Below are 18,014 nucleotides of genomic sequence, written 5' to 3'. Positions count from 1 at the left end.
TTACAGGAAGACATGCCAGAGTAGGCACAACATGTTGGGGCTGTTTTACTCGGCGCTTACTGTCAGGAAAACGGTCTCGTCAAGCTCCTCTGCTTCCCTCACGATGGTCTCCAGAGTGTCCTTGGCAGTGTCCATGCTCTGCAGAAAGTGGACCATCTGGTCATGCAGGAACTCCATCTTCCTTTTCTTCACTTCCTCAAAGCTCTGGGCTTTCTCATCATACTCTGCCAGAAGCTTCTTCATCATTTCCTCATTCTGTTCTTCTAGACTTTTCTCTTTTTTGCTACAGTTTTCCTGGGGTGGAGGGAGGGGGGTAGGGAACACTTCTGAATGAAACATGAAGTGCATGCCTGTTCTTTTTTTTTAAGACAAACACCAGCTTTTGAAGTATTGACCTCTGCTATCCTGATAAGAGAATCAGACATTAAGTGCACAGTCTAAATTTCCAACTACCATCCCCCTTTGCCATAATTAGCTTTGTCATAGGGATTCACTGTAAGAATATCATCGAGAAAGTTTTAGCCTCTGAAATATGAAAACAATAATAATAAGGTATTTGTATAAAAGTCTTGCCCACCTGCATGCTACCCACACAATAAAACTTGAAAATGGCACCATAGTGAGTAAGGATCCCTGGCCTTCAGGTAGTGGAGAGGGGTAAGTGCCATTTCCAGCACTCCATTAAGATCACAGTGTGAGGGAGGGAGCAGCTAGGATGCTGAATAGGGTGCCACAGTCCCAAATGGTCTCCAGTGAGGGGACAGTTTCTACCACAGAGGGAGAAACTTTATCGCCCATGTGGACATATCCGGATGCCTGGCTATTATCACTGGCAGGGTTAATGATAAGGTGATCACACAATTTACTGTCTAAAAGAGATACTTGGGGGAGGGGGGGAGGGTACACTTCAAATAGTTAGCAGGTGTTAACTGATCAACAACAGGAGTTAAGCAGACCTCTCGCAAGCAAACCAGGATGTGGAGTTTTGCTAGTAGCAGTGGAACTGTGCAGCAGCCTTCTGCAGTGGCCTTGGGCCCTCGCCACTCCTGGTTGGATGAGGGTACTTGAGCCACCTCTGTATAAGGATGGAGCATTGCTACCCACACCCTTCACTGTGAAAGGGGCAGGAGCCAGCAGCTAGGAGAGCATGAACTCATCGAAGACAGTCGTACCATGAGAAGCACTCATTGACCCTGGGCATGGGACACTGGGAAGTGACTTAGAACATTTCTGCAGAGCTAACCCAATGAGAGGTAGAAAAGTGGAGCGATGCACTTAACTCTAAGCCTCAGTCTCTTATCTGTAACATGGAAACAATAATAATAACACCTATCTCATATGGTTATTATGAGGATTAAATTAGGTTAAACGTGTAAAGTACTTGCCCTATTACTGTAAGTGCCCAATAAATGTGTCTGTTTTTAAGGGCAAATCTTTTATCTTTAGGCAGAAAGTGTCTCACCCATTACACACAAAGGAAAGACTCTAAGGACTCCCACTTTGAAAGGAACAAAACCAACAATGGCAAACACACACGCACACACAAACCCTAATTCAGATTCGTTTAGCTCAGAATCATTTACTTGTGATACTGTGAACAAACCAGGTTAAAGTAAAAGAGATGTGTTAACTTACCTCAATGGTATTAAAAAAGGATTCTATCTCACTAACAAAGGCCTCAATCCTCAAGGACTTTTCTTGTAAATTTTCTAGAAATTCTGCTAATTGAACCTGAAGAAAAGAATTAAGATATACTTAGTATATGACACTTGGGAAAAGAACTTCAAGCAGTGGGCTCCAATTTCCTTATAAATGTAGTGTGTTTGGTGGATCATTTTTATACCATATTCACTAACAAATCAATCTTTAAATTTTCTTTACTGCTTCATCTAAATCAACTGTGAATAATTCTGTATGATAAACAATTAGGAGGTTTGTGAGTGAAGACCCAAAGCAACTATAAAATGACAGTTTATCTTCTCAAGCAGAAGAAAGGTCTGCTTGGTAAACTGGTGAGCTCAAAATATACTTGTTTTAATGAACTATGGACTTGAATGCTTTCTCCTTAGTAAGGCCTCGATTTTTATACAATCTGAGTCACCAGTCTTTTTGCTAAGCTGGTCAAATTTACCTGAGTAGTTTCTTCACATTTGCCCCAGTGGCCTCAGGTGTGCCAGGAAGACCTGACACTGACAAGGTGATCAGAGTGCCAGCAGGCCAGAAGTCTAGCATACCAAATCATAGAAACTGTCCACTAACGGGATCTAACAGTACTGATGACCCTCAAAAGGCTAAAATACTCACGTGGTGACAACCAATTAGAAAATATACACAGTGAAGGGGAGATTGGTACCCACTTTAGTCACAGTTATAAACCTAGTGGTAGTCTATTCCACTAAACTTAATAAATAACAAAACAGAATAACAGAGCTTCACCATCTGAAGTGAATTCACTTCACCAACTGATTCCCTGTCCACAGAATGATGGAGAAGCTGATGGAAGCCTTTTCAGGGTCCAGCCTCTACTTCCCTCCAGGGCTCCTACCCATTTTCCACAGTCCCCCAGTCTCGTCACACAAGCTGCATCTTTTCCCTGGACTTTTTCTGCATGTCTTTTCCTGTAGTATTCCCTATCGCTGCAATGTCCTCCCTGCCCTTGACTGCTAGAAGAGCTCTAGCTCACTGAAGTCTCACCCAAGTTTTACCTTTTAGAGACACTTTCCCTAAACCCTCTCCCTCCCACCCCACCATCCCACTTCCAAAAGGTTAGTTTCCCAGAACATTGTGCTCCCACAACCCCATACTGATTTGGGAGATCTACAAGTTCATCTTTCTTTTGTTTTTTCACCCCCAATGATTAGCACAGTTCCTGATACAGAATAGGAAGTCAATAAACATTGAGAAAAAAGGGAGTGAGTGAAGGAAGAAAATAAATGACGAAAGATAAGCACCACAATGGGGATGGAGTGCGGAGGAGACAGTAGTTCTTGAGTAATCTGTAAATGCGGCCATCAGCTCCTGAATAGGCACAAATGCCTACCCATAAGATGCTAGAGAATTCTTCTTACAACTTTTTTCAATTAATTTTTATTAAAAAATTTTTGAAAGTTACCAACGAACTCTTAATCTTCACAGTTGACTTAATGAAATGAAACAAGCCTCCCCGGCTTTAGTCAACTGGGTTTCCACTTTCTCCTTCTCATAGCGTTTAGAGAGGATCAAGGAGAAGAAAAAAAAAAAAAACTTAAGGCAGAAGACATATCTTCCCACTTTTGAAATTTGTTTTAAATGGACAATATTTAGACAATTATTTTTTAACTTCTAAAACTCATCAAGATAAACAAAACATAATGAAGAAGGCCGAAAAAATCCAGTCTTGTTTCTGCTGACAGTGCCCGGTAGTTGTTAGTTAACAAAATCAAGTGTCACCATAGAATGGGGCGCACTTCACTGGAGCTAATGCATCTGATGTCTGAGATTTCACAAAAGAAGTGGCCCCATCCCCTACCCTCAAATTTTAATAGGTAAAGTTTCAACAAAATTCAACCCTGGAGAAATTGGACCAATATCAGACAAATGGAGAGGGATTAATTTGGCAGAAAAAAAATGCCAAGATTCTAATACGTTATTCCATTGAATCAAAATGAGTCCAACAGTTATTTAACAGTGACCTAATTGAATGATCATATGAAAACTGCTACCATTAGCAAGTCACTGAGCCAAACAATATGGATATACAGTCAAGAATGTGAGCTCTGGCATCAGACAGACCTGGGTAGCAATTCCAGTTCTGCCTTCCATGACCTTGGACAAATAACTGAAACTCTCTGAGCCCACTTCATTACCTGCAAATTGATGACAGTGTCAGGGTTATTATGAGGAATAAAAGATATTCTGTATATAAAGAATTTAACACAATACCTGGCACAGAGTAAGTGCTTGATTTTTTTTTTTTTTTTTTTTTGTAATCACTCCTGCTGCTGTTTGGGGAACGGATTGAAGAGATGAGAATCGGGAGACCAGTTTGATGGCTATTGAAAGGTCGACAGGGCATCCCAAAGTCTAAATGCTGATTTCCAATAGCATCTCTGGAGAAGTGGAGTATTCACAATGACATACATAGGATATGTGCTGTGACTAACTTTTTATCTGAAACAATGGGGTCCTATTTCCTAGCCAGAAAGAGTGCAAAGGTTTTCCATTTCCAACATAAGTTTTATAAACAAAAGGGAAATATGAAGAAAATTGGAATTTAAAATGTCTTCCTGTCTTGAGTTTTTATATAAAACTTAACAATAAAATTGTTTGGTGTAATATATATATACATATTTTTAAAGGATGATATTGTAGATGATAGAAAATAAGTTGTGTTTTAAGCTCAAAGGTATATTTTTTTAAATTTCAAATTATATGGTGTTTTTGATAATGTTAAATGTTATGCCATAAAATGACAAGCCTGTCAAAGGCAGTGACCCTGTGTTATTTATCGTAGTATCCCCAGAACCTAGAAAAATTCCTGGCATGTAGTGTATCCCCAATAGATGTTTGCCAAACTGATTTTAACTAAACTCCTGGAGAAATATTCTTAGTTTGCTTTCAGACTAATTATTATTCTGCTTAAAGATGAATGTACCAAATATTTGTCATTTTTAAAATTGAGGAAATGTGAAGGCAAATTTAATGTATATGTATTATTATTTGTACACTTTAAAATCTACTTACCTTTACAGCACTTATAGCGGTGTCAAGTGTTGAAACCTCATGGTCTTTGTGAGTGTCAAACACCTTGTCAATAGCAGAAATTGGGCTTTTGCAGGTATAGCAATATGTGTCAATCTGGGGCTTTTTCAGGTCCTTTTGTGCCTTCTCAGTTTCTATCTCTGATGATAATTGGTCTTGTTCTGTCCTCTCTCTGCCCAACTCTTTCTGTTCAGCAGACATATTTTGTTCCACCTCACTCACAAATTCATTTTTACTGACGTGTTCAAAGGATTCCTTTCCTTGAGATAACACATCTTCAGGCGTCGATTCTGAATACAGTTCTTCTGATAAAATGTCTTGACTAACCACATCGTAATTCAGGGATTCAGCAAATTCATACTCATCTTGAACAGGGCTATTGCGGAGCCTCTCTTCACTTGGCTCAGGATGGACCAGCAGTTTAGGTTCTTCTTGTGGTGCTTCTTGCATGTAAGTTGCACCAGATGCAAAGTTTTCCTCTGGGAAAGACACTTGCACTGGGACATTCAGATTGACCTCTGGACTTGCATTTGCTGCTTCATCACCCTGACTACTCATTTCATCTACACTCTCCAGGACGTGATGGGTGTCTGTAAATGGAACTGCATAGCTTATCTTCTGGGTAACCACTGTGACTTCCTCAGTGATGGGTGTTTTCCTCTGCATCGCTGCATTATCAAAGGTCTCCACATGGCCTGCTGATTCTCCTTCCCTGTAAACAGCTTCCTCCTCTTCTTCCAGACACTTCTCCCCAAAAATAGTTCCAAACCTACCCCAAATTTCTCCTTCTGCAGCTATCAGTTGGTATGAATCATCCTTACCAACTGGTTTTTCTTCTAGACCTTGGCCTTGGTCCTTCTGAGTTACAGATGTGTCATGGAGAATGTCATCTTTGAGTACGTATTTCTCAAAATATACTCCTGTTCCATCATCGGTGTCAGAATTTCTGCTTGGAAATGATGCCTCAGAATTCACACTGTCACCTTCAGAAGCTGTCTCCCCTTCCTTTTTCTCTCCAACTGCTTCTTCATACAGATCCTTATATAAATATGCAAGTGCAGGTGGCTCCTCCAGAAGTTCTGGATTAACAGCATTGGCAGTGGTAGGAAATATCTGGGTTCTTGACAAAACTCCTTCCTCTTCATCAAATAAAGGCATCCCAGGTGACTTTGAGTCCACATCTCTGTTTACACCCTTTGAAGCATTCATGTCAGCTGATTTTTGGATAACCAAAGACTTTGAGATCTCTGGATGACATAATTGGTTGTGGTCCTTTTCTGGTCCATAAAAACTTTCATCTAATTTCACCAAGTCATATTCATGTTCTAGGGCACTTTCCTCTGAACTTTCTGGGAAAGAGATAGTTTCTTCAGTAATTTCCTTTGAGAGTTTCTCTTCAGCGTTTAATTTCTGAGGAGATTTCTGTTTTTCTGGGTCTGGGGAGATGTTATAATCAATCAAAGTATATTTTTCAAAATAATCCTCTTCGCTGGGAATTGTGGGCTGCATAAAAGCTAAATCACTAGTTTCTGAATCTGTGGCTATCTCCTCTTCTATTTTATTCGTTTCCTTTTGTTCATTTTCTTTCAATGATGTAACTTTTTCATCAGAATCTTCTAACTTGCTCTTTAATGTTTCACAGCAAGCAACTGCCTTGCTATCATCATGGAGTTGTATGGATTTAAATGAGGCCTTTTCTTCCAAATATTCTAACTTATCTTGCATTTGTTCACATTCTTCCTGATCAACTGACAAAATAAAGGCAGGAGCGTGAATATTCAATATCTCACAGCCTTCGGAAATGATACTGAAGGCACTCTTCTGATCTTCTGAAAGTCCAGCTGGCTTACTAGTCACTGTGAATTCTTCATCTTTTGCATATGTATCCTCAGGCTCCTCAGATATTTCTTTAGCAGAAATCATTTTATCAGCATTGATTGTTGATGCATTAGTTATAAATTGAGCATAGTTGCTTCGTGCTGAAGAGAATGGTTCGTTTACATGGGCATCTTCCACAGCCTCCAAGTGGTGCTTTGAAACAGGAACAGATTGCTTAGGCATATCAGATGTGTGATCTTTAGATGTTTGGATAGTGTGGACTGTATGCCTGTCTGCAGTCAATTCTGACCATGGCATTTCTTGTTCCTTCACTGTATCAATTTCTGGAGAAGACCCTGAAGCAAGAATGTGCGGTTTTACAGATGACAGCAAATATGGTGGTGTGTCTAAGCTCTTTGTTCCATTAAAAGGACGATCTAAAGTCCTTTCAGATTCTTTAGATAGAGATCCTTGCTTCGTACTTTCTTTTGTAATATCTGTTGAACCACCTTTAGACGGTTCTGACACTGTGAACTGTCCCTTTCCTTCATTGTGACCCACCACATCCCTGCCTGCCTTTCCTAATACCAGATTTCCTTCCTGAGCTAAAGAATGGTTATCTATTGCATCACAGTAAGGAAGATCCACTGGAAGGAAAGTCTTGGTTTTCTCCAGCAAAACTTTACTTTCTTCTAATGGATGCGGCTCGATTCCTACCGCCTTTGTTTCCCTGATTTCTGGGTGAGCCTCTGAGAGCATGCCTTCTGATTTTTCAATAATGGATGTATTTTTAACTAATGAAAATAGTTGCATTTCACCCAAAGAATGATCTAAAGAGACAGATTCTTCAGGCATAGACCTAGTCACATTCACAGAATAAGGCTGACTTTCCTTCCGCTTCTTTCCTTCTGAAAACACTTGTGCCTGCTCTTCTTTTTCTTTTCCTTTCTCCTCCTCAGAACCAGAAATAGTTTTGGGTTTTTCATTGTGGTCTTCATGGTGATAGGCTTGCTGCAGCACAGCAGCTGCTTTTGAGTCTTCCGGTTTAATAGGTCTAGATCCATGTGTAATTTGTGCCTTCCCTATTTCATTATTATCTCCAAACTCTAATGAGACTACAGTTTCTTGTTTTCCTGCCAGCACCTTCTTTTCTGCCAAGGTATATGATCTGTTTTCCAAGTTATCTTTCTCTTCAGTTGGGCTAACAGACCAGAGTTTTATTTCCTCTTCAGAAATTTTTAAGGAAGCAGGTTTTGGCATTTCTTTCTTTAGTCTGTCTTCACCAAGATCAATTAAACCGCCTTTTGATTCGTCTACTGGCAAAATCATTGCTTCTGGCTTCTCTGATTCCTTCGTGATATTTTTCCTTGTGAAGTCGGATGAGGCTGATGGTGGCTGTTGTGGCACCTTATCTACTGCATCAAATGGAAAGAGTGATTTTTCTTTTTGATCACTTCTTGGCTCTTTCTTAAGAATAGAAATATTCCAAATAGATGGATGAGAGATTGCTGGCTTCTGGACTCTTTTACTATCAGTAACATGAACAGGAACAACATTTTTGGCTTCTTCTTTAACTAATTTCTCACCCATGGGAGAATAAGGTTGAATTCCAAGATGTTCCTCACCATCGGCAGAAGTAACTACTGAGTTTATGTCCATTTCCTCTGAATAGTCCGAGATTTCTTTCTTCCCATAATCTTCACTAGACATCTCAGAGCTGAATTTTGGCTGTTGTAAAATTTCTACATTTGATAAAAATTTGGGTTTTTCTTTAAAGTCTTGGCTTTCACCAGATTTAACAAAAGTATCTTTGGATTCATCAGCAGTTTGAAGTTTTACCTCTGGTAATGAATGATCAGCTGGTTTCTCAGTTGCATTAAAAGCAGCGGGTATTGTACCTTTAGGCTCTATTACAGTCACTGCTTTTTCTACTGGTAGACTTGTCTGAGTTTCTAAATCTTTTTCAGCAACTGTGTTATCAGAAGCGCTTGATCCAAAAAACAAACTAGACATCCATGATTTGAAAGCTGAAATTCCTTTCTTTCCCACAGAAAGGCCTGGCTCAACCACCTTTGGCTGCTCAGGCAGCTCTTGTGCCTCTGGGGGCTGAGGTTCTTCATTTGCTTGGACTGAGGAGAGGGATTCTTTTCGTGTGGGTATTTTCACTTCAGGTGCTGGTTTCCCTACCTCATCAGCATCATCTACAACCTTTGGTGGAACCATTTTTGATTCTTCTAATGGCTTCTCTCCGGGTAAAGGAGGTGTGCTCCTATGTGCTTCTTTTTCATTGTCCAGTCCAGGTTCCACACCTTCTTCCAGGAAAGGGGCTGCTTTGACAGGAGATGGGATAGTTTCTGACTTCACCTGTTCCACTGACGAACCAGATACTGGTTTCTGGAGGATCCTTTCAGGAGGTAGTTTGATTTCTTCCTGGCTATCTTCTTTGCAAGGCCTGGAAAATTCTATGTTTGCTTTCTCCAATATCAAGCTTTCACCCTCCATGAAAGAATGGATCTGCTTCCCCTCTGCTACGTTTCTCTCTACATCAGCTGGAACTAAAGACTTTGGTTCTTGGGCCTGCTTTATTTCTTCAGAAGAGTGGGTCTCAGTTGATAAGGTCTCTGCATTACCACTGGAGGTATCTAGAGTAGATCCTGGTTCTTGTAAGGACAAATGGGATTCTTCAACAGAACGTGGCGGGACCTCCTTTCTGATTTTATATGTATGGTCCCTACCTGACAGAGCCTTGAGCTGCCCCGGCACCAAATCATTGTTGCCAGAGGAATCCAGCTGCACATATCCTAGTAGTCTTTCTTCATGTTGACTGGCCAAATTTTCTGGCTTTTCCAGCATCCAATTTTCATCCTTTGAATAAATAAGGGGCTCTCTCATTTTTGTTTCTTTATCGTCTGCAGGTTCAGTGGTCAAAAATGATTTTGATTGTTCCGAAGGCAAATTCTCTTTCATAAATGAAAATTGTTTAATACCCAGATCTTGTTTCTCTGCAAAAGAAGTGCTTACATCAGGTATTTTCACAGCTTGATCTGGATGAAGTGCATATTTAGGCTTCATCTGTTCCACAAGGTCAGAAGAAGCGATCTTTGATGGTTCTGTTATACTCTGGAGTACATGGGATGAGTTTGGTTGGTCTATTTCTTCATTCAGTTTAGTCACACTATCTCCCATGACTTGTGTCTTCAAATTTCTTGTTGGTGGTAGTGGGCCTATTTCTTGTCTTTCCCCTTTTTTAAAGTCTGCTGGATAGTTCAACTCATCTGATAATCCTTTTGAAGAAAAAGTATATAGCTGGAGTTCTTCTGGGCTGTCTCCTTTGACTAGCAAGGTAGATGCCTCTTTTGACCCTGGGCTGACTACCTCGGGAGACAAAGGTTTAATTTCTTCATTCTGAGGTTCCTCCCTAAGGCATGATGAAACCTCTGAAATTGCAGACATTGTAGTAGATGCATGAAGTTCCCTGTTTTCTTCTTTTCCTTCCCCTCTGTTCCTAAGCTCAGCTAGGCCATTTTCTAGAACAGAATCCCCTGTTTCAGTTATGGGAGATGTCACTTGCTTTGTACTTATGGATCCACTTTGTCTACCTAAACTGCTAGTGAATTCTGACCCAGCATTTGGTAATTCTGATAGTTGGTGTGGTTTGTCTGTTTTCTGAGGCTCCAAGGAGAGCTCAGCCACAGCAAGATTTTGTTTTTCTGCCAGGAAATCTCCCTGAGCTGTAGAAGTTGTCTCCATTGCCTGTCTGTTTTTATCATCACTGAGGATCAATAACGTGGGAGCTAAATCTTTTGATGATAAATTTTCCAATTTGAGAGAAGAATTTGCTACATCCTCATTTTTGCCTTTTGGAACTATATGTTTGGGTGTAGGTGGCACATTTTGTGATGTAGGAAATTCAGTTTCTTCTTTCTTTATCTCACCACCTAGGTTGAGCGAAAGCACATCTTCAGGCTCTAATAGCTCTGAGGTGGAAACCAAGTTCTTTTTCTGTGTTAAAATCAAATGTTCAGGGTCGAAGACAGTAGAAAATGAAAAACCACATTCCTCTTCTACCCTTGCTTCCTCAGATACATCTGAAGGCAAAGATGAAGGTTTGGTTATCAGCAATCCAGGTTTAACTTCTTTGGTTTCCACCTTTGCCAAAACAGAATGCTCTGATAGGGAGGGTGCACTTGGAGGTGAATCAAATTCAATTTCCTTCTCCGCTTCTGACCAAGCTAGGTGTTCGGATGAAGGAGTTTCAATGGGAGAAGCACCTTTAACTGCTACCCTTTCTTCTTCTTTAAGAACTAAATGCTCATCTATAGATGTTTCTGGTGGTGGCGAGCCATTTCCTAATTCACCCTTTCTTACTTTTGTTAAGACTGGACATTCTACAGGGGTGACAAGAGACGAATCTGTTGGGATTTCTTCTTTCTTGGTTAAGTTTGAATCAAGCTTAGTTACAGCTGTTGTGGTTGCTGAAGAACTGGGTTCAATTTCTTTCTTCATTTCTTCTGAAAAAGCTGGGAATGCTAGTGCAGGTGGACCGTGCTCAACTTCTGTTTCCAGTCCTGATGAAGGTGGATGAAACACTGTAGGTGTACTTCTTATTTTAGAGTCATGTTTCACTTCCATTTTCACTGCTGGTAAAACCTCAGGTCCAGATAAAGATGTTTCCTTTAGAGGTGAATACGGTTTTATGACTTCAGGCTCATTCTTTGACAACATTCTGTGCTCTAGTTCAGAAGTCCCAGTTGGAGCTAAATTGGGTTTGACATCCTTCTCTGACTCATCTGCCATGTCATATTTCATCTCAGACCCTGGAACATTTGGAGGCTGAGGCTCCATTTTTTGATCCTGTGTTTCATGTGCTATAGCTTCTTGAGAATCAGGTACAGCTTCTTCTTTTCTGACTTTTGACAAAGCCATCTGTTTATTTGCAGCTTTTACAGTGAGTGTAGCTTTGGGTTCCTGTTCTTTCTTAATTGCATGGACTGAATCAGGTGAAACTGAATACTGAGATGCAGGCAAAACAGGTAAAGAAGAAGGTGTTGCGGCTACTGATGAACTAGTTTTAATTTCTCCTTTCTCCAATTCACTTGTTAAATATGGTGGAATCAAGTCTTCAGACTCAGGTTCGAAGGATGCTTGAGATTTCTGCTTCTGTGCCGAAATGAGGTATTCAGATACGGATACTGAGGTTGTTTGAGCATCTGACTTAATTTTTGCTTTCTCTACTTTATTCGTTGAAAGTGGCACACTCAAGTTTTCAGGTGCAGACACCAAAGGGAAAGGTTCAGCTTTTTGCTTCTGTGATGAATCAAAATACTCAGGTACAGGTGTAGCAGCTGTTGGCCCAATTTCTTCCTCATCTGCCTCTGAAAAGCAGGAATATCCTGAAGCAGACATTGCAGTTAATATTGAATCAGGCTCAATTTCATGTTTCTTTGTTTCTGGAATTTCATACAGGGGGATTGAAACTTGTGATGCTGAGTCTGGAGAAAAAAGTTCAGCTTCTTCAGTGTCCTCATCTGACAAAATAGTATGTTCAGATGGTGATGTTAAACATATTGGAGAGTCACACTCAAATTCTCTTTTCTGTGCTTCCTGAGTTACATAGGGTGAAAATGAGAATTCTGACACAAATGCAGAATCTGGAGAAAAAGGTCCAATGTCTTCTTGCCCTTCTTCTGAAAAATTCATGGGTGAAGAGGCACGTTTTAGATTTAGAGGTGACCTGTGGACAGTTTCTTCCTCCTGTGACTCTGGTATTGCATATGGTGGTACCGAAAATTCAGATGCAGACGTGGAAGAGGGTGTGTACCGCTCCACTTGTACTGTCGTCTCTTCTTCTGATAGGACTGCACATTCAGATGGGGTAGCCGAAAGTGCTGGGACCTGCCATTCATATGTCACCTCAGTTGAGTATGGTGGAAAAGAGTGTACAGACACAGAGGCCACATCTGGGGAATACAATCCATTGTCTTCCTTCTCTTCTTCTGACAGAATTATGTCATCAGAAATAGCTTTTGATTTGAATTGGGACAACACATCATCACTTATTTTCTTTGAGAATTCCTGTGTTGCATTTGGTGGAACTGCATGTTTGGAAGTCAAGTTTGAATCGGGTGTGACATGCTCACTTCCCAGGTCCTCTCCTTCTGACAGGACCACGGGTTCTGATGTAGCAGTAGAAGGCAGCAGTGACTGGCACTCAGACGTCTTCTCAGCTGTAGATGGTGGGAGAGAGCGTTCAGATGCAGAGGCCACAGCTGGGGAATACAATCCAGTGTCCTCCTTCTCTTCGTCTGACAGAATCATGTGCTCTGAACCACCTTTTGATTTTAATGGGGACTTACGGTCAATTGTTTTCTTTAATGACTCTTTTGTTGCATATGATGAAATTGAATATTCAGAAGCAGATGTGGAATCTGGTGTGTAACACCCACTTTCTGAGGCCTCGTCTCCTGACAGGACCACGTGTTCTGATGTAACTGGTGAAAACAGTGGGGACTGGCACTCAGAAGTCCCCTCAGCTGTGGATGGTGAGAGAGAGAGTTCAGATGCAGAGGCCGCATCTGGGGAATACAATCCATTGTCTTCCTTCTCTTCTTCTGACAGAATTATGTCCTCAGAAATAGCTTTTGATTTGAATTGGGACAACACAGCATCACTTATTTTCTTTGGGAATTCCTGTGTTGCATTTGGTGGAACTGCATGTTTGGAAGTCAAGTTTGAATCGGGTGTGACATGCTCACTTCCCAGGTCCTCTCCTTCTGACAGGACCACGGGTTCTGATGTAGCAGTAGAAGGCAGCAGTGACTGGCACTCAGACGTCTTCTCAGCTGTAGATGGTGGGAGAGAGCGTTCAGGTGCAGAGGCCACAGCTGGGGAATACAACCCAGTGTCTTTCTCTTCTTCTTCTGACAGAGTTATGTCATCAGAAATGGCTTTTGCTTTGAGCTGGGACATGACACCATCACTTATTTTCTTTTCGGTTTCCTGTGTTGCATTTGGTGGAACTGCATGTTTGGAAGTCAAGTTTGAATCGGGTGTGACATGCTCACTTCCCAGGTCGTCTCCTTCTGATAGGACCACGGGTTCTGATGTAGCAGTAGAAGGCAGCAGTGACTGGCACTCAGACGTCTTCTCAGCTGTGGATGGTGGGAGAGAGCGTTCAGATGCAGAGGCCACAGCTGGGGAATACAATCCAGTGTCCTCCTTCTCTTCGTCTGACAGAATCATGTGCTCTGAACCACCTTTTGATTTTAATGGGGACTTACGGCCAATTGTTTTCTTTAATGACTCTTTTGTTGCATATGATGAAATTGAATATTCAGAAGCAGATGTGGAATCTGGTGTGTAACACCCACTTTCTGAGGCCTCGTCTCCTGACAGGACCACGTGTTCTGATGTAACTGGTGAAAACAGTGGGGACTGGCACTCAGAAGTCCCCTCAGCTGTGGATGGTGAGAGAGAGAGTTCAGATGCAGAGGCCGCATCTGGGGAATACAATCCATTGTCTTCCTTCTCTTCTTCTGACAGAATTATGTCCTCAGAAATAGCTTTTGATTTGAATTGGGACAACACAGCATCACTTATTTTCTTTGGGAATTCCTGTGTTGCATTTGGTGGAACTGCATGTTTGGAAGTCAAGTTTGAATCGGGTGTGACATGCTCACTTCCCAGGTCCTCTCCTTCTGACAGGACCACGGGTTCTGATGTAGCAGTAGAAGGCAGCAGTGACTGGCACTCAGACGTCTTCTCAGCTGTAGATGGTGGGAGAGAGCGTTCAGGTGCAGAGGCCACAGCTGGGGAATACAACCCAGTGTCTTTCTCTTCTTCTTCTGACAGAGTTATGTCATCAGAAATGGCTTTTGCTTTGAGCTGGGACATGACACCATCACTTATTTTCTTTTCGGTTTCCTGTGTTGCATTTGGTGGAACTGCATGTTTGGAAGTCAAGTTTGAATCGGGTGTGACATGCTCACTTCCCAGGTCGTCTCCTTCTGATAGGACCACGGGTTCTGATGTAGCAGTAGAAGGCAGCAGTGACTGGCACTCAGACGTCTTCTCAGCTGTGGATGGTGGGAGAGAGCGTTCAGATGCAGAGGCCACAGCTGGGGAATACAATCCAGTGTCCTCCTTCTCTTCGTCTGACAGAATCATGTGCTCTGAACCACCTTTTGATTTTAATGGGGACTTACGGCCAATTGTTTTCTTTAATGACTCTTTTGTTGCATATGATGAAATTGAATATTCAGAAGCAGATGTGGAATCTGGTGTGTAACACCCACTTTCTGAGGCCTCGTCTCCTGACAGGACCACGTGTTCTGATGTAACTGGTGAAAACAGTGGGGACTGGCACTCCGAAGTCCTCTCAGCTGCGGATGGTGAGAGAGAGCGTTCAGGTGCAGAGGCTGCGGCTGGAGAATAAGGCTCAAACTCCTCATTCTCTTCTGATGATAAAACTACATGTTCAGATGTAGCTTTTACATTGGATGGAGAAACTAGCTCAGCTTCTTGCTTCTCCAGTTCATAGTTCAAATCTTGTGGGACTGAATACTCTGATACAAAAGCAGAATCAGTAGAAACAGACTCATTTTCCTCTCCTTCTTCCTCAGGCACAGCGACTTGTTTAGTCATTGTCAGTAATGGTAGACTGGGCTCCTCTTCTTTGTGCTCAACTTCGGGGTACACATGTGGTGGGAAGAGCTTTTTGGAAACTAGTGGACTTTCTGGGTAATCAAGTTCTATGATCTCTTCTACTAAATTAGAATCTTCAAGTTCTGGGGTAGCAGCTATCGGCAGCGAAGTTTCTATTTCTTCTTTCTCTGGTTCTTCTAACACTTCAGGTTCAGAAAGAGAAATGGATGGCTCAGGTACGTTTTCTTCCTTCTCTCCTTTGACAGTGGGATGAGGAGGGGTCAGTTGTTCAGAGACTGGTTCTGCCTTTTCTAGTGACGTCAGGTCCAGCTGTTCTTGGTCTGGACCAAAACCTTCCTGGATAGATGCTGCCAGACCTGGTGAAGCTGTCTCCAGAGCATCCTTCTCTGCCTCCAGTGAAATGGAATGGTCAGCAGAATACATGTCTTCCTTCTTTCCTTCATCAACGAAAGATAATGAAATTGAATAGTCATTCTCTGAAGTTATGGTTCCTTGTGAATCGGGCTCAAAGTCTTCCTTTGCAGTTTCCAGGAACACAGTTGCAGATGTGTCGAGCATGAGGGAAGAAGGCTCCATTTCAGGGGTTCTTGCTTCATTGTCTGGCTCTTGTGGCCCTGACTGTGGAGACCTGAGCTGTACTTCTTGTTTGGCTGAGTCATTACTTGAATAAGAGGAAGCTGTGAGATTGGTTGCAGATGTGGCAGTTAGGGGGGAATCAATGTGAACTTTCTTTTGATCTTCATGACTGAATAATGAGATCAGGGACTTTGATCCTTTGGAGAGTGCACCTCTCCAGGGTGAAGCAAGCTCTTTTTCTTTATTAACTTCTATGCTTGGGGCTACTAAGTTGCCTGTTTTGCAAACTATGTTAGAATCACGACTGCCCAAATCAGGCTCTAAACTAATGGATGCATCTTTCCCTTTCCTGTAATGTATTTCTTTAATTACATAACCCTTTGGCAACGTTCCATAAAATTGTAGAGGAATTAATTCTTCTTTAACCGAATTAAACATCTTAATTTTATACTGTACTGTTCCTATGTAAACTGGCCTTAACACTAATGGCTTGTGTTCTTTGTATATTGCCCCAGTAATAAGAGGTGTATTTGAGGCAGTCTTCTTTTTTCTTGTTTTATCATAAATGCCAGGAGATGCCTTTTCTTTCTTGGTGTTTACTACCTGGCTTTCTGAAATTAAAGGACTGTCTTTTTTGTTTGCTGGAATATCTTGGGATTCAAGAGAATTTCTTTTTTTGTGGCCTTTCCGACGCAATGATGGTGAACCATGCTTTGACTTATGATTTCTTTTCCGAACTTTTTTAACTTCATCCACAATAAAGGAAACGTTTCCTGGAGGAGAATTCACAGTTGACCCTTCCAGACTACACACACCAGAAGTCTGACTTTCTTCTGAGGCCCAAGGAGTGGAGGATCTGCTTGAACTTCTCTCCCAAGTTATTCCACTATCTTCCCGTTGAACTGTCACCATGGAAAAGGAGGGGTCAGAAATGATACACTCCTGCTTGGTCTTGCCCTCTTCATCATGGTCTGATAACCTACAATAAATAATAATATTAATAAGCATATATAACATTTTTTAAAGTAATATTAATTATTAGAATAATAAGTAAATATTTTTTTAACTGGGAAAGGATTAATCTGAAATTCAAATATAGAGATCATTATTGCTATCCATGTCAAAAATAGGGATGTATATAAAATAAAGCTAAGAAACTAAAATCAGTGCACCAAACACGAGTACAATAACATATCCTGGGTTGGAATGACTCAATATCCTGCAAACTCAAAAAAGCTAAAGTTAAATTCACCACCTTCCCAATAAACAAACAAATATATAAATAACAATTTTAAAATAAAAATAAAACAAAAAATAAATTCACCACATTCCCTCATCAGGCTTGCCCTACTGATCTCCCCACAGCTCACACTCGTCACCAGGATCTTCATAATGACTCTTGCAGGACTCTTGCATCTGTGCCCTGCCTGCTACCACCACCACCACCTAACCTAGCTTTCTATCTCTTCACTCCTAGGTTATTTCCATGAGCTTCCTAACTGGTCAGCTGGTATCACATTTACCTCTTAATGCCCCCCACCCCCCAACCCATCCTGCCCATCTCTTCAGACCAGCTTTACTGACCATTTTCATCATGCCACTCTCTGCTCAAAAGTCTCAGTAAATTCTTCATACCTACAGGGAAGAAAAAGTTCAAAATCCTTAGCTCTCTGTTCCCTATCTGACATTATTTCCAAGTACCCATCTCTACCCTACCCCTACATGGTAAATTTTAACTATATAATTCACTGTCCAGTAAATATATCTTGTGAACCCTGAGTCGTGATAAAGGAAAAACAGGTCACTAAATACAGAGAGATCACAAAAAAAAAAAAAAATGTCTTCCTACTGTGCTTCACTTTCCTCATGTGTGAAACAGGGATAATAATAGAACATACCTCATGGAGTTGTTGTGAGGATAAAATTAGTTAATACACACGAAATGCTGAGGAAAGGTGCCTGGGATGTAGTTAGTGCTCAATAAATGTAATTTAAAAGAAAAAGAAAAAAAAATCTGTAATCAGGCTTTCCATACAATCCTTGGACTGGAGATCAAAGGAGCTTGGGCATGGGCATTCGCAACTGCTACAGGTGTTTGGAAAGACTGTCTCCTTGGACTGCTGTCCCCTCCCTTCCAGGACGGCTAGCTCCAGCTCCCCCTCCACTTGTCACGGGGCCCTGTCTCAGACTCTGTAGCACTCTTCTTCTCTGGAATT

General features: G+C 41.4%; 1 protein-coding gene across 2 annotated transcripts in view; it reads right to left on the bottom strand.

Annotated features, from left to right (window-relative positions):
• The window catches only part of CMYA5 (cardiomyopathy associated 5), a 110,608-nt gene that overhangs the window by 48,371 nt on the left and 44,223 nt on the right, over positions 1–18,014 (bottom strand). For both annotated transcript variants that reach the window (XM_063085345.1, XM_063085344.1), the window contains exons 2-4: positions 4,723–16,777; positions 1,636–1,731; positions 61–294 (exon numbers count right to left, since the gene is read on the bottom strand). In XM_063085345.1, coding sequence (XP_062941415.1) covers positions 61–294; positions 1,636–1,731; positions 4,723–16,777 — 12,385 coding nt within the window. The remainder of the gene's footprint in view (positions 1–60; positions 295–1,635; positions 1,732–4,722; positions 16,778–18,014) is intronic.

Source organism: Cynocephalus volans, chromosome 2, assembly GCF_027409185.1.
Source record: "Cynocephalus volans isolate mCynVol1 chromosome 2, mCynVol1.pri, whole genome shotgun sequence".
In the NCBI taxonomy this organism is placed as follows: domain Eukaryota; kingdom Metazoa; phylum Chordata; class Mammalia; order Dermoptera; family Cynocephalidae; genus Cynocephalus; species Cynocephalus volans.
The sequence above is the reverse complement of the archived record's forward strand: the minus strand, read 5'-3'. Positions and strand labels throughout refer to the sequence as shown.